The sequence below is a fragment of the Aulonocara stuartgranti genome (assembly GCF_965226115.1).
Source record: "Aulonocara stuartgranti genome assembly, chromosome: 1".
Classification (NCBI taxonomy): domain Eukaryota; kingdom Metazoa; phylum Chordata; class Actinopteri; order Cichliformes; family Cichlidae; genus Aulonocara; species Aulonocara stuartgranti.
The window spans coordinates 36,908,960-36,921,450 of NC_138939.1; the positions used below are offsets into that span (position 1 = coordinate 36,908,960).

Here is a 12,491-nt window from a genome sequence, read left to right on the forward strand (position 1 = left end):
GAAGTAAGGGGGGATGGTACACATGACATCAGCGTCCACTCGAATCAAGCACCGCTCCGAGGACAGAGTCACATGAACGACACCTGGTGAGCTTCTTGTGCACCCCCCCCCCCACACACACACACTAAATCATGCAATATTTGCAACAGCTGTGTTTTAGTGACACAGTACGATGTGTGAACAATCAAACACTCCTCGCATAGCCCAGGATCATTAGTCGACCCAAGAGTAGCAAGTCCATCCCATCTGAATAAGACTCAACATTGCACTAAGTTCATATAAACAAGTCAGTAAGTTGATTAAAGTCTTCTACATGCGTCGCATGTCACGTCAAAGAAAACCAAAACCAAGCTGTAACTGTCTAAGCTGCAGTTAAAACTGTAGCCTGTTTGCATAATGTTCACAGGAATACACACAAAAAGCAAATAGAGGCTGAGTGACGCAGTAATTGCCATCCACAGCCCATGCTTAGCAGATGCAGCCGAACACGTTATTCAGTTTTGCGCAGCAGAAATCAGGAACATGAGGTCCTTACATGAGCCTTCTCCCTGCGGGCCTCCAGCAGTTTGTCATGGTAGTGCTGAGCAATCGACGGGTCCACGTCTGTGAGCTTGGCTGACGGGCTCTGCAGCATGGACAGCGTCTTCGTAGGATCTCCCTCATCCAGGGCTTCATTGATCAACCCAATGGCAGCAATTCCTACAAATGCAGAAGCAGACACACACAGAAAGTGTTGGGCTGTCTGTAAACGTGTGATTCTCATAGGACGACAACGGAAAAGCACCTTTTTGTTAAATACTGCCACATCTTGAATGATAATTCAAGATGTGGCAGTATTTAACAAAAAGGTGCACTATAACTAAACTAAAGCTAAGGAATATAACTAATAAAGGTGCTGAAATGTTCTTAAACTTGAACATATCATACAACAAATAAGAAAACATTTTATGGATCAGAGCTTAGATCATTCTGTTCTATTCATGGGTATGTTTGTGTTTTACCCAGAAACTCTGTTCATTTGTTTGTGGACTGGTGTCTCGAGTCCATAGCCATCTATTTTTTTATAACTACGGGGAGGGAGCAGAAGTGATGACACGGGGTGAGAGACGCGAGCGCCAAGTTTCCAGCTCGCTCTACCTGACCTGGCTCTATATGTTGTATTGTTACCATGGATGGGAAATTGGAACAAAGCTTTTCATGTTTATGTAGCATTTATGTAGCTGCAGCATTTTAACCAGCGAGTTTATGGGGCGTGGCTGCGTTTGTTAGACTGCCATTTGAGGAAGTACAATAATTGGCAGTTCAGTGGAGCCATCCACGGTGATGTTGGTTTAAAAACTTTATATCAAAGTGTCAAACCGATGATCTAGCAGCGCCACGCGTTTATGTTTGCTGCACGAGCACGTCTGAGACCGTGGCACTAAATCACACTTTTAATTAGGAAGACTGTCATCAATGACAGAAACTCCTTAAAACAGAAGGATGTTCAGCATTTTTTGGATGGCATCAGGAACATCATCTCAAACTTTGCTGAAATATCGTGGCTCCATGGTGTGGTGGTTTGATCCTGGGAGGACACACGAGATCAGCAAACACACCGATCTACCAGGTGAGACACCTGTGAACAAGCGAGCAGCCACAAGTTTCTGACAAAGACGTGAATGGATGCGATCGTGTGGCCTCTTACGTTCATGCTCCTCCTGCACAGCCAGGTTGACCTGGTCGATGCAGGCCTGAATGTCGTTCCAGGTCAGATAGTCGGACCCTTCCTCTCTGGCTGCTGCTTTGAGACGCATCAGTTCATCCATGTATCTGAGGAGCACAGGGGTAAAGAGTTTGCACGTCTGCTTTTGTTCACGCAGAAACACTCAAGACTTGACAAAGGACGTGTTGATGACGCCAGGCGTAGGCGCTCACCTCTGAGCGTACTCATCCTCAACATTGCTGAGTCCAGTTACGGTGCTGGACAGTTGTTTCCAGAGAGCCCCTCGGTCTCCGACGTCCAGCGCCTCGTTCATTAGCACCACCGATGACAGCATCTCCACGGCAACGAGCAGCTCGGGGTGGGTAAGGTTACCCTGCGGGACAGAAACATAAAGCGCTTCATATGTAAAACTACCATTATTGCTACTAAAATAATCAACTACACTGTTTACTCGGTCATGAAGGAGGTCGTAAGATACACACCGCTTCCAGTCCAGTATATAATAAATATACACCAAGCATGGCTCCATGCTCGGGTAGGAAATGGGAATTCAAACATGGAGCATGGAAAACAGGACCAAAGTATTCCATGTGGAAATAAATAAAATCTTTCTTAGTTACAGAAACTGGTACGGTGAGTTTGATACGACAACACTGCACCTGCACATTTTATGCTTGCTAACCAGGCTTGCTAGCATTAGCTAATAGGTTAGTGGTTGACGCTCTCACACAATGAGGTCACGATTGGCGCCAAAGGAGACACGGCAACGACAAGTTCACAACCCAATGGCTGCCATCACGGTGAGCACATGCTGTGCTACAAAAGACGGATTCTGATGTCTGTCGTGGAAAACACACGAAAAAACTTTTTGGGGGAAAAAAAAAAAGTATATTCTCACATAGATGAGAACTTGGGTTAGGAGTACTTCCTACCTCGGTCTGTGCAGACTTTAGTGTCCTTTCTGTTTTGTGTACGTCTCAGTGAAAAATAAAATAAACTGTGCTATCATCAGAGCAGGCTGGATCCCAATAGAGCACCTGTTGTGATATAAACTGGAAGACTGTCAGCTGCTGCTGTAATTGGCATTAAAGCCACACGAACACGTTTCTCTGCTGAGAACTGTGTCAGTGAGCGTTCACATTATGCACTGAGCTTTGGGTCCGGGTACCTCTTGGCTCTGCTGCTGCAGGCTGGCTAGCTCTCTCTGGTAGAGGTCTGCAGCGCTCGGGTAGACCTCAGGCAGCTGTGCGTCAGGGTTCATGAGCTCCTCCACCGTCTTTTCTGGCACACCTTCTCTGATTGCATTATTGATCCGTTCCACTGCTTTCAGCACTGCACAGAGACAGGAACCGAGTTACAAACGCATAGATAACTTTTTTATAACACAGTTGTTACAGTCGTACTCTTTAGGTAGCTCTCTGCTATCCCGTTGGCCACGTCCACGCCGCTCTGCAGCTCGTCCTTAGTCAGGGCTTCTCCTGGAGACGTCTAAGAAGGAGAAACCAGGTTAATGTGGAAAGAGGGACGCAGGCTTGCTACAGTGGTGGCTGTTAGACTGTTGACCCCACCTGCTCTTTGTTCTCTCGGTCACCCTGCAGCTGTTTCAGGTACCAGGCTTTGTTCTGGGGCTGCAGGTTCTGAATGCCCATGGCCTTCAGCGCCTCATACAACTTATCCTCATCTCCACTCAGCAAGGCCTGTTCAGCTTCACTCAAAGCATTGTTCACTGTTGGAGAGAGGTCGGCATTTCCACGAGTGCACCACAGAATCCAGTAAATACCACAGAGTGTGTGTGTGTGCTGATGTAGCTTACCGTTGACCTTATTGACATTGCCTTGGATTTCTGCCTGGGTAAGAAGCTCATCGTAGATGTCCCTCTCTGCCTCGGCGTTCTCCATTTGCTGTGAGAGCAGAGCAGCACGTTACACGTTTGCACTGCATGATACTAGAATAAGATGTTTGTGCGCTTAAAGGGATGTTTGGGCCATGCATTCAAAGTGCATCAGTATGGCAGTGCTTCGTTTTAGCCATTCTCAGCACATCGCAGACTAATGCCAACATTTTCTTCCATCTTCAGGCTGAACCTTCAATTATTTTCTAATCAAAAAGCAGACGCGACTGCTATGAGCTCCCTTCATCTTTAATTATAAAATAATGTGCCTCAGGCTGCTATGAAAGCAGTGGACGGTAAATCCAGTTACCCGCTTGCGTGAGTTGGCCACCTTCTTCCCTTTGGCCTGGTACAACGTGTCGTGGTACTGCTGAGCACAGCTGGGATCCAGTTTGACCAGCATGGCGTTGGGGTTTTGCATAGCGGCCAGCGTGCCCTCTGGTACGCCCTGGTCAATGGCCTCATTTATGGCAATCACAGCAGCGTGCACTGAGGAGGAGAAGCAGTCACACCGTTTACTTTGTTAGTTTTTGTGGAAAAACTTTGAAACGTGGGATTGTAACATCGCTGCCTTACCAGGCTGTTAAAATTGTGTCCTTTGAGCCACAGCTGACTAAATGAAATCACTTTTCAACTGGTGTTATATACGACACAGTAAAGACGTCACTCATCAGCAGATCTTTATCGATCACGTCTCCATTTAAGAAATCATTTATTGGAAGAATTTGTTTCTGATTGTCTGTGGCTGTAGAGATGCCGTCTGACGCAGTGATGTCAGGTTGGCTTTGGACTGGACTGAAGTAAACAAAGGCAGGCCGACGGTTTCTTACTTAATCAACAATCAAACGTCCTAAATTCCTGAGTTGGAATAATCCTGAGACGGATGGGAAGAAATGCATCCGTTTCATTAAAGCATTTATTAGAAGCTCTGAGAGCCCGCCCCCTCCCAGCGACACCCGAGCCCCTGCTTACATGCCGCTTCATCCACTGAGAGCTCATTGGCCAGGATCCCACCAATCTTGCTGAAGGCGGGCATCTGGATTCCATACTTTTCCAGCTCGCTCTTCATGTTGTTGATCTCCTCCTCTGGGAGAGAGAAGACAGAGCAGATGGAACAGATCCACGGATCGCAGCGGAGAGGGAAAAAGAGAGAAAGGAGTAGGGTTGGGGGGGCAGAGACAGACTGTTCCTGGCTCATGTGTGATAATCTGATTTTGGAGACTGGCTCAGGGACAGCGAGCTGAGCTGGGCTGACAGGAAACCCTCTGACAGTTACTAATGACTTTCACATTTCCAGGAGCTCCTCCGCTCTTTACTCACAGCGCTGCCAGTGCTGCTCTCAGGCTGACGGCAGTTTCACCATGATTTACATATTACTGTATGTTGTTACAGTGGTGGAGGCTCATAGCAATGACATGACATTTAGCATCACGTGATGAGGTCAGGGGAAGTGTACAAGTATTCCCTGCATAGCGGCTCCAAGCTTTTGTTTACAAGTGGAAGCCAATCAGAAGAAACCCAGCAGCGTGATGTTTAACCATAACAATACAGAATGAGCACCACAGGTTACCTGTAAGCGGCACGCTAACTTTGGCAGTGGTCTGGATTTAAGACGACATAAGGACGTTAATAAGAAGCAAACGAGGAAAACAGATGCGCACGTTCAGGCTCGCACTCTTACCAGTGAAATCGACTTTTCCATACAGGTCCTGGATCTGAGGTGCCAGACCCAACTTGAACAAGTACAGACTGCAACACAGGGGAGAAAAGAAGTGAGTATAAACATGAGTGAAGATGTGCAGAAGAAGAGATGAGCGTCACCACAGGAACGCATATAAACACCAGCGCTTGGCTGACACCTCCAACAACTCCAGGATTTTACTACTCGTTTTATTTTTGGTTACGCAATCGACAAATAGTGAACAGCCAATATGTATGAAATATATGAAAAGTACTGTATGTGCCTTTGCTAAAGGCTGGAAATACTACTTTTAATTATCACTGTGAAGAGGTTCAAACCAAGGAGACGTGATTATTCAGCATGTGCCTATAAATGATCTCAGCTGACCTGGGGCTAAAAGGATATTTAGACTGAACAACAGCGATGTGTAAAAGTGAACTCTGAAGGTTACAGGTAGGAAAGTTAGTTTTGCTGTGAAGTAGAGCAGCAGCACAAGAGGATGAAGAAGAAGGATTTGGGATGGCAGTTTTCAGAGGCACCATGTCTTAATCTGAGAAGATGTTTCAGAGCCGCCTTAACACACTGACCACCACAGTAACCGTGAAGGTTTACAAGCTGCTGTACAGCTGCTCACAGCACCAGTTGGACAAACCACACACTTCAGTGTTTACAGTAGAGCACATTTCTGTGGCAGTGCATGTGTGCGTTTTCTTTAGGAGGGTAATTACAGAGCTCAGAGCAATGACAACATCTGCTCTGCTGGCTTTGAAGGCATCAACATCCTTTACACCTGAGCGTGCAATCAAAACAAATGAGCACATACTCTGTGCCGCTGGATACCTCAGTGTCACAGACCCATTGTTGGAGCCTTTTTCAAAAGTCACGCCATATGCTGAGCGCTCCAGGCTTTAATGCTTTTAAAAAAAGAGCCTCAGCAGCAGTCTGAACTGCAGGGCAGCTAAAGCTGGGTCCTTACTGTCAAATCAAACTCAAAGGACGAGACACAAACCTGAGTGCATGTATGCAGTAGATGCAGCGTGGCATGTTCTTCCGGTCATATATGTCTGTGGTCTCAGGGTAGAAGATCTGAAACACAGAGACAACGGCTTCATCATGTCGCAGCATGTGTGCAGGAGTGACTCAGTATATTAGCTCAATGGTGGGATTACTCAATGCAGCTCTTCTATTCACACGCCCTGGCGCTGCCTCTGTGGCACAACTGGAATGAAACATTTAACACAGCTACCAGCGGGTCATTTTCATGTCTGATAGTCGATTTTATTCACGTCCAACTAAATGACCCGCTGCCAGTTTGCTCATGTGGAAATTTCTCACAAAGGAGCCTCGTTACTACAACAGGCCAGTGTTTCCTCATTTTAGGCTGAGTGCTCCTTTACTGTCCTGAATGGACAGTTTACAAACCTGCCAACTTCTCCAAAGCACTCCGAGCGTCCGAGGAGTTCAGACCACAGTATCAAAGTCAACGTCCACTGAAGGGAAAGCTTGTTTGAAGCAATCAGTCACTCTGAAAAACGCTGCTGTCATCAAAAATGGGAATCAACCTAAAACTCATTCTTTTCATATAAAAGCTACATTTAGTGATTCATTTTAAACATTTGACACGAGGGTAAAGCACCGTTCTGTCACGATGCACAGGGACGGCAGTGCTCTTTAAACTGAGTATTGGTGAGCTGCACTTCAGCGCTGCTCTGAGGATCCTTCTCTGTCGTCTGGCAGCCGTGGCCATCGAGCTCTTTTTCCATCCGATTGTTCATTCGTTTGGTTTGAATTATCAGGAAAAAAAACCCCACACCCACTCAGGTCAGACAAACAGCTCAATGCCTGAGGAAATTTAAATTACAGAGTTTCTGACATCCCACTCAAATGCAAGAACAAAGTAAAAATAAAGAACTGCTTTTTTGTGGGGTTGGCATCTTATTTGTAATCTGATATTACCTGTAGCTGCTATCATGACCTTGGTTGATAAAAAAAAAGCTCATCAGGTAAAGTAAGTGTCTCCAAACATTCTGAGCAATAAACTAAAACTGTGTGACTTTTAATGTCCCAGCAGTTTCCCATTCTGACAAACGCATGAAAACAACAAGGTCGGAGGAATGGCCCCCCACCCCCCCAACACTGACACGGCAGCATTAATACTGTAGGACTTAAGCCGCTTATTTAAATCTGACAAAGAACTACTCTTAACAGTCACTGGCTGCAGGACCGACACCCTGTCATATATTTACTGTAATGTCATCTCTAGCACACTTCTTTGCAAGCTTAGCTCAGGCTACCTGGGATCATTTGATGTCTTGAGGGTGAGAAATTGAAATGTCAAACAAAGCATGTGCTTTGAATGTGAGCACTGGCATCACGTAACTGGCTGACAATATGCAAAACCAACACAATCCAGTAAGTCTCTGTTGTAAATGCTTAACTGACAGTTTGTGCACATTTGTGTCCCCTGTGGGCTTTGAGCCGGCCTTACCTTTGGCAGTCCCTTCTCTGCCATGGCGTTGAGCCACTGGATGACATTGTCTGTGTGTCTAAAATGAAGACCAGTCGCCTGTAAGAGAGACGTATTACATCAGAGGAGAACAAAGGCTCACAGTAACAAATTACAGTAAATAAATGACAAATGCATAAACATCTGCATGTTTTCACCTTGTAACGTGTCTGCTCACGGTCGTAAATCTTCTTGAGGGAAACTGTCTGCGGCGCAAAGAAGTTGCCCAGTTTGGCCAGATAAACGCCGTTTCTCAGCCCCTCCTCCAGCTCTGTTGTTGGAGGCAAGTCCTCATCCAGGCAGGCCTCCATCCATCTGCAAGGAGGGCAGCACAAACACGTATCATGCATTACAGTCAACAAAAAGCACAACTTCAAGTGAAGATGGAAACACTGCAGTGCCTCTTAAAGGCCATGAAACAAAGTGAGTCATTGCTCACAGCATTTAAAAGCAAATATCACAGATGCATGCAAAGAACATTTGGTCTTGATGTTTAGATTTCCCCCAATAGGTTTAAAGGCGACAAAGCTAACCATAGCCGATAGCTATAAGCTAATTCAACACACTTAGCAAGACCGCTCTCGAGATCATTTTCTGGCAAATACTCAGAAACCTGCTCTGAAGTACAGCTGAGAAGTTTTTGTTTTTAACCCAAAGCACAAACAACTTTTTGTATGTAATGCACGCTAGTGTTAGCACGTGCAGATAGCAACACTGCACCTCCATGACTGCCACCCCTGCTATTAGAATAAGAGCAAAACACTTTCATCTAAAACGGTTCTTTTTGTATAGCAAGTTTTATTTCAGGATAAATGCCATTAAAATATAAACACATCGGCCATCAGAAGTTTCCACAGAAACATTTTCCTACCATAGCCTGATTCATTGGTTATTATGAATAAGGAGTAAGCCCTGCTCGGGTTTAATATTAATGCCGCAGGTCCAAAAGGTCCAACCTCACAGTTAAAAAGGATCCAACTAGTGTCTTGACTTGATCTCAGGGGGAAAGAGCACAGCTTTCCTTCCTGTGTTGATCCGTTTCACACATCAGTATTAATTCTCTGCAGCTCCAAGACAACAAACCCCCCTAACCTGGTTAGTGCTGCTAACCCCTCAGCATTCCTCACGCGTGACATTTCATTTCTTCCAGGTCACACTGTGGAGGCGCATTCCCGCTGAGTGACAGTGTCAGCCCCGGGCCACAGAGCAGACACGCTGAGCTCTCTCACTGGGACGCAACTGGTGGACTAGATTCCACCAGCAAATGTCACTTACCAGTAACAACATATGAAGCCAGCCAATGTTAGTATGTAATTTAAATCACCCTGTCATCTCCTTTCATTCTCTTAAATACGGGTCAGTTTACACAAATTAAAGGAGGAATGATCCCTGCAGCAAAGCATCATGGCGGCGTGTAACAGCATGGTGAACTTTTCTGCTCTAACACTGGTTATGAAACTACTCTGAGTTTTATCTGTGTAACGTCACAGTGTGAAGGCAGTGAAATGAAATGTGTTCTTGTGAACAGACAGCCTGTGTTTGCATTCGCTAAGGAAACACTCCCACTCTTCAGAAACAGCACAAGGTTAACTCTACGCTGATTACAAGATTCCTTTCTTCCTACAGACAGACTGTCCTTAACACACACACACACACGCACGCACGCACACGCACGCACGCACGCACGCACACGCACGCACGCACGCACACACACACGCACGCACACACACACGCACGCACACACACACTTGTGAAAACTGTCTCTGACTTTATTCAATCAAATACAAAGTACAGAGGCTCATTTTTAGGCAATATCCACGTCTAAGCTCTTGTTAAAACACTTGTGTGACGAAACATTCACAGCAACATTTTCCAACGTGAGAAGCCAGCGAACCACCAGCTGAAACAACTTCCCTCTCAGGAAGTCGTGACACAGGGTCTCCAGACAGGCCTGCTATTGAGGCTGAGGTGATGGACCCACAGCGCAGGGCTCGGGCCTGCCAGGCAGGAACAAGCCCCCCCTTTCACTGCACATGGGAGCAGTGAAAGGCTCCACAAAGGCTGCTCAGTAATGGCTCTTTTATCAAGGCTATACACATTCCCCTTTTCCCCCAAACACAGACACACCCTCCACTTAACTGGGAAGGACGGCGGCCATGAATGGGATCTCTGAATTGTTTGTCGTCAATTATGGCAAAGAGCTGCCAAAAATGATCCGTGTGACATTTACAGGCGTCTACAATTCAAAAAATAACCACAAATATGAAAATGTTATCTGAAGTCTCTAAAGTGGCTGTAAACAGTCTTATCAAAGACGTGACGGTTCAAGAACGTCCTCTGGGACAAGCTCATCGAAGGCTAAAGCTACATTCATGTCATACCAAAAAGATCACCATTAGAAAACTTCTGATATCAAGTTTTTTTGTCCCACTCGACAAAACAGTTTAAGAGCTGCACGCTTTCACACGGACATTAAGTCAGGATTCATGTTTGTGAAACGAAACCAAATCAAATGTTCACACGTCACACTTCAATGATAATATTGGACCGATACTAAAAGCATGAGACAAAGCAAATTAGTGACAATTAAGATTATTTTTAATACTTTTTCCAACAAGGTCCTTATTTAGGAGACAGCTTTCAGTATGTATACTAGCTAGCAACAGTTTACACTGGAAGTACCAGTTTAATGATTTCTGTTGAAAAGCACTAACATTCAGTGCTGACACTCACACTGAATATACGTATTCACAAAGAACTGCAGATGTTTGATGCTCATCGTCCTGCTCTTACTTAAGTTTCAGTTTAATCACTTCTGTAAAACCAAAGGAGTGGCTAATGGCTAATGGCTAATGGCACAGACAGCTAACATGATGTAATGCAGTGTGTGAAAACCAGGCTCAAGCTCAGGTTACTTTTTTAAAATGGTAAGAAGACATCAAACTAAATCAATCTACATGAGTGTGGTTTCATAATGATGACAATAACGTTACACTGCTGTGATTCAGACATGGACGATTTTTTAAAGACAGGAATTCTAAAGTTGTTACATTCTGATAATAAATCTCATCTGTGGAGCTGTAGAAGTTTGTGAATGTAACAGTAATATGCAGAATAAACTACAAGGCCAAATAACCAGTGTTGGGAGGTTACTTTTAAAGTGTATTCCACTACAGATTACATGCCCCAAAATGTATTTTGTAACTTATTCCGTTACGTTACTCAATGACAGTAACGTATTCTGAATACTTTGGATCACTTAATATATTATCATGCTGTTTACAACTACATGAATGTACTATTGTTGTGTGATTTATTACTATTACTGAAGGCTACTCGTCATACCAACTTGATGTTTAAATCTTAATATAAATGAGTAACAGTAGGTGGACATTAGGTAAAGCTGCACTTTCTGCAGCGATCTCGTATAGAAAACGATTCGTCGCGAATATAAAATAGGTCCGCGGCTCCGAACCGTAGTAAAGGGACCTCTGGCTAATACGTCGGGTTCGTGTCGGGCTCGTAGCTGAAAACTAGCTTTACTTTGTTGTCTGGGTCAACTTTGCTAGCGAGAGACAGAGAGAGGCTGAAAGGCTGCTCCAACTGAACTTCTTGTTTCAGAGGAAAACACGAACACAGTGTACAGTCGAGTCTTAATAGCTTACTTACAGCTGGGCTCGTCGGGCTCTCTTTTTGGCTGCAGTGGTTATTATTATATTTACATGCTTCCAGCTCCCGTTTCTGCTCGGTGACAGCTCGTACTTTTCCTTTTTCTCCCTCCCTCGCTCACAGACACATCACGGGTATGACAGTCCATTTTCGCAGCAGCACGGACTACACTGCCCATCAGGCTACATGCTTTAGGGCGATGCCTGTAACACTCTGCCTGTTGCCTTCATATTAAATCATTTTTGTGAATAATTTTTTTAAATATTTCTTCACATCATTATGCTGCTGCAAGTAGAGGTGACATGGGCCACGAGACTGAGACACAGACATCAGAGCCTCTAGAGCCCCAAAAACAGAGAGGGCATAGCCCAACATATGAAACAGGAAAAGACCGCCGTGTAATCCATTTATTTCAGCAAAGTAACTGTATTCTGAATACCACCTTTTTAAACGGTAACTGTAACAGAATACAGTTACTTATATTTTGTATTTTAAATAGTAACGGCAGTACATGTACTCTGTTAGTCCCCAGCACTGCAAATAATCAGCCTCGAGCTGAACATCTGCTGCTGGACCCGTAGATCTTTGTTTTGAAAGGAACCTTTTCTTTTGAAAAAGCAGACAGCTGTCCTTCCTTAGGAAGCACAGCTCCAGCCCCAGAAACTGCTGCTCAACTTCTCCAGGACCACCATAGAGAGCATCCTCACAGACTGCATCACAGTGCGGTGCAGAAGCTGCACAGCTGCTGCTGGACTGTGGCAGGGCCGTACGGCTGGAGAGCCCACACCACAGACTAATACAATCCCACACAAACAGACCAAGAGCAGCTTCTTCCTCGGGCTGTGGCCTCCATCAGCCCCACCCCTCCACATACAACGAGGTGCACTGATAACTGTCAGGACACTCATGTACCCCTATATAAGCACTGTCTCAGGTTAAATAATCTATTTATCATTTTTAATATTTATACTTAATGTTATTTTGCTGATCACAGCAGTTATGTTGTTGTCCTTGTATAAAGACAAAGACTATTCTACTC

At 45.0% G+C, this 12,491-nt stretch overlaps 1 protein-coding gene across 1 annotated transcript in view; it reads right to left on the reverse strand.

Moving 5' to 3' along the window:
* The window catches only part of iqgap1 (IQ motif containing GTPase activating protein 1), a 42,691-nt gene that overhangs the window by 14,018 nt on the left and 16,182 nt on the right, over nt 1-12,491 (reverse strand). The window contains exons 3-15 of the mRNA XM_082532623.1: nt 7,942-8,098; nt 7,766-7,843; nt 6,287-6,363; nt 5,278-5,345; nt 4,569-4,682; nt 3,907-4,085; nt 3,519-3,606; nt 3,274-3,431; nt 3,109-3,193; nt 2,874-3,037; nt 1,918-2,078; nt 1,688-1,812; nt 536-699 (exon numbers count right to left, since the gene is read on the reverse strand). Coding sequence (XP_082388749.1) covers nt 536-699; nt 1,688-1,812; nt 1,918-2,078; nt 2,874-3,037; nt 3,109-3,193; nt 3,274-3,431; nt 3,519-3,606; nt 3,907-4,085; nt 4,569-4,682; nt 5,278-5,345; nt 6,287-6,363; nt 7,766-7,843; nt 7,942-8,098 — 1,618 coding nt within the window. The remainder of the gene's footprint in view (nt 1-535; nt 700-1,687; nt 1,813-1,917; nt 2,079-2,873; nt 3,038-3,108; nt 3,194-3,273; nt 3,432-3,518; nt 3,607-3,906; nt 4,086-4,568; nt 4,683-5,277; nt 5,346-6,286; nt 6,364-7,765; nt 7,844-7,941; nt 8,099-12,491) is intronic.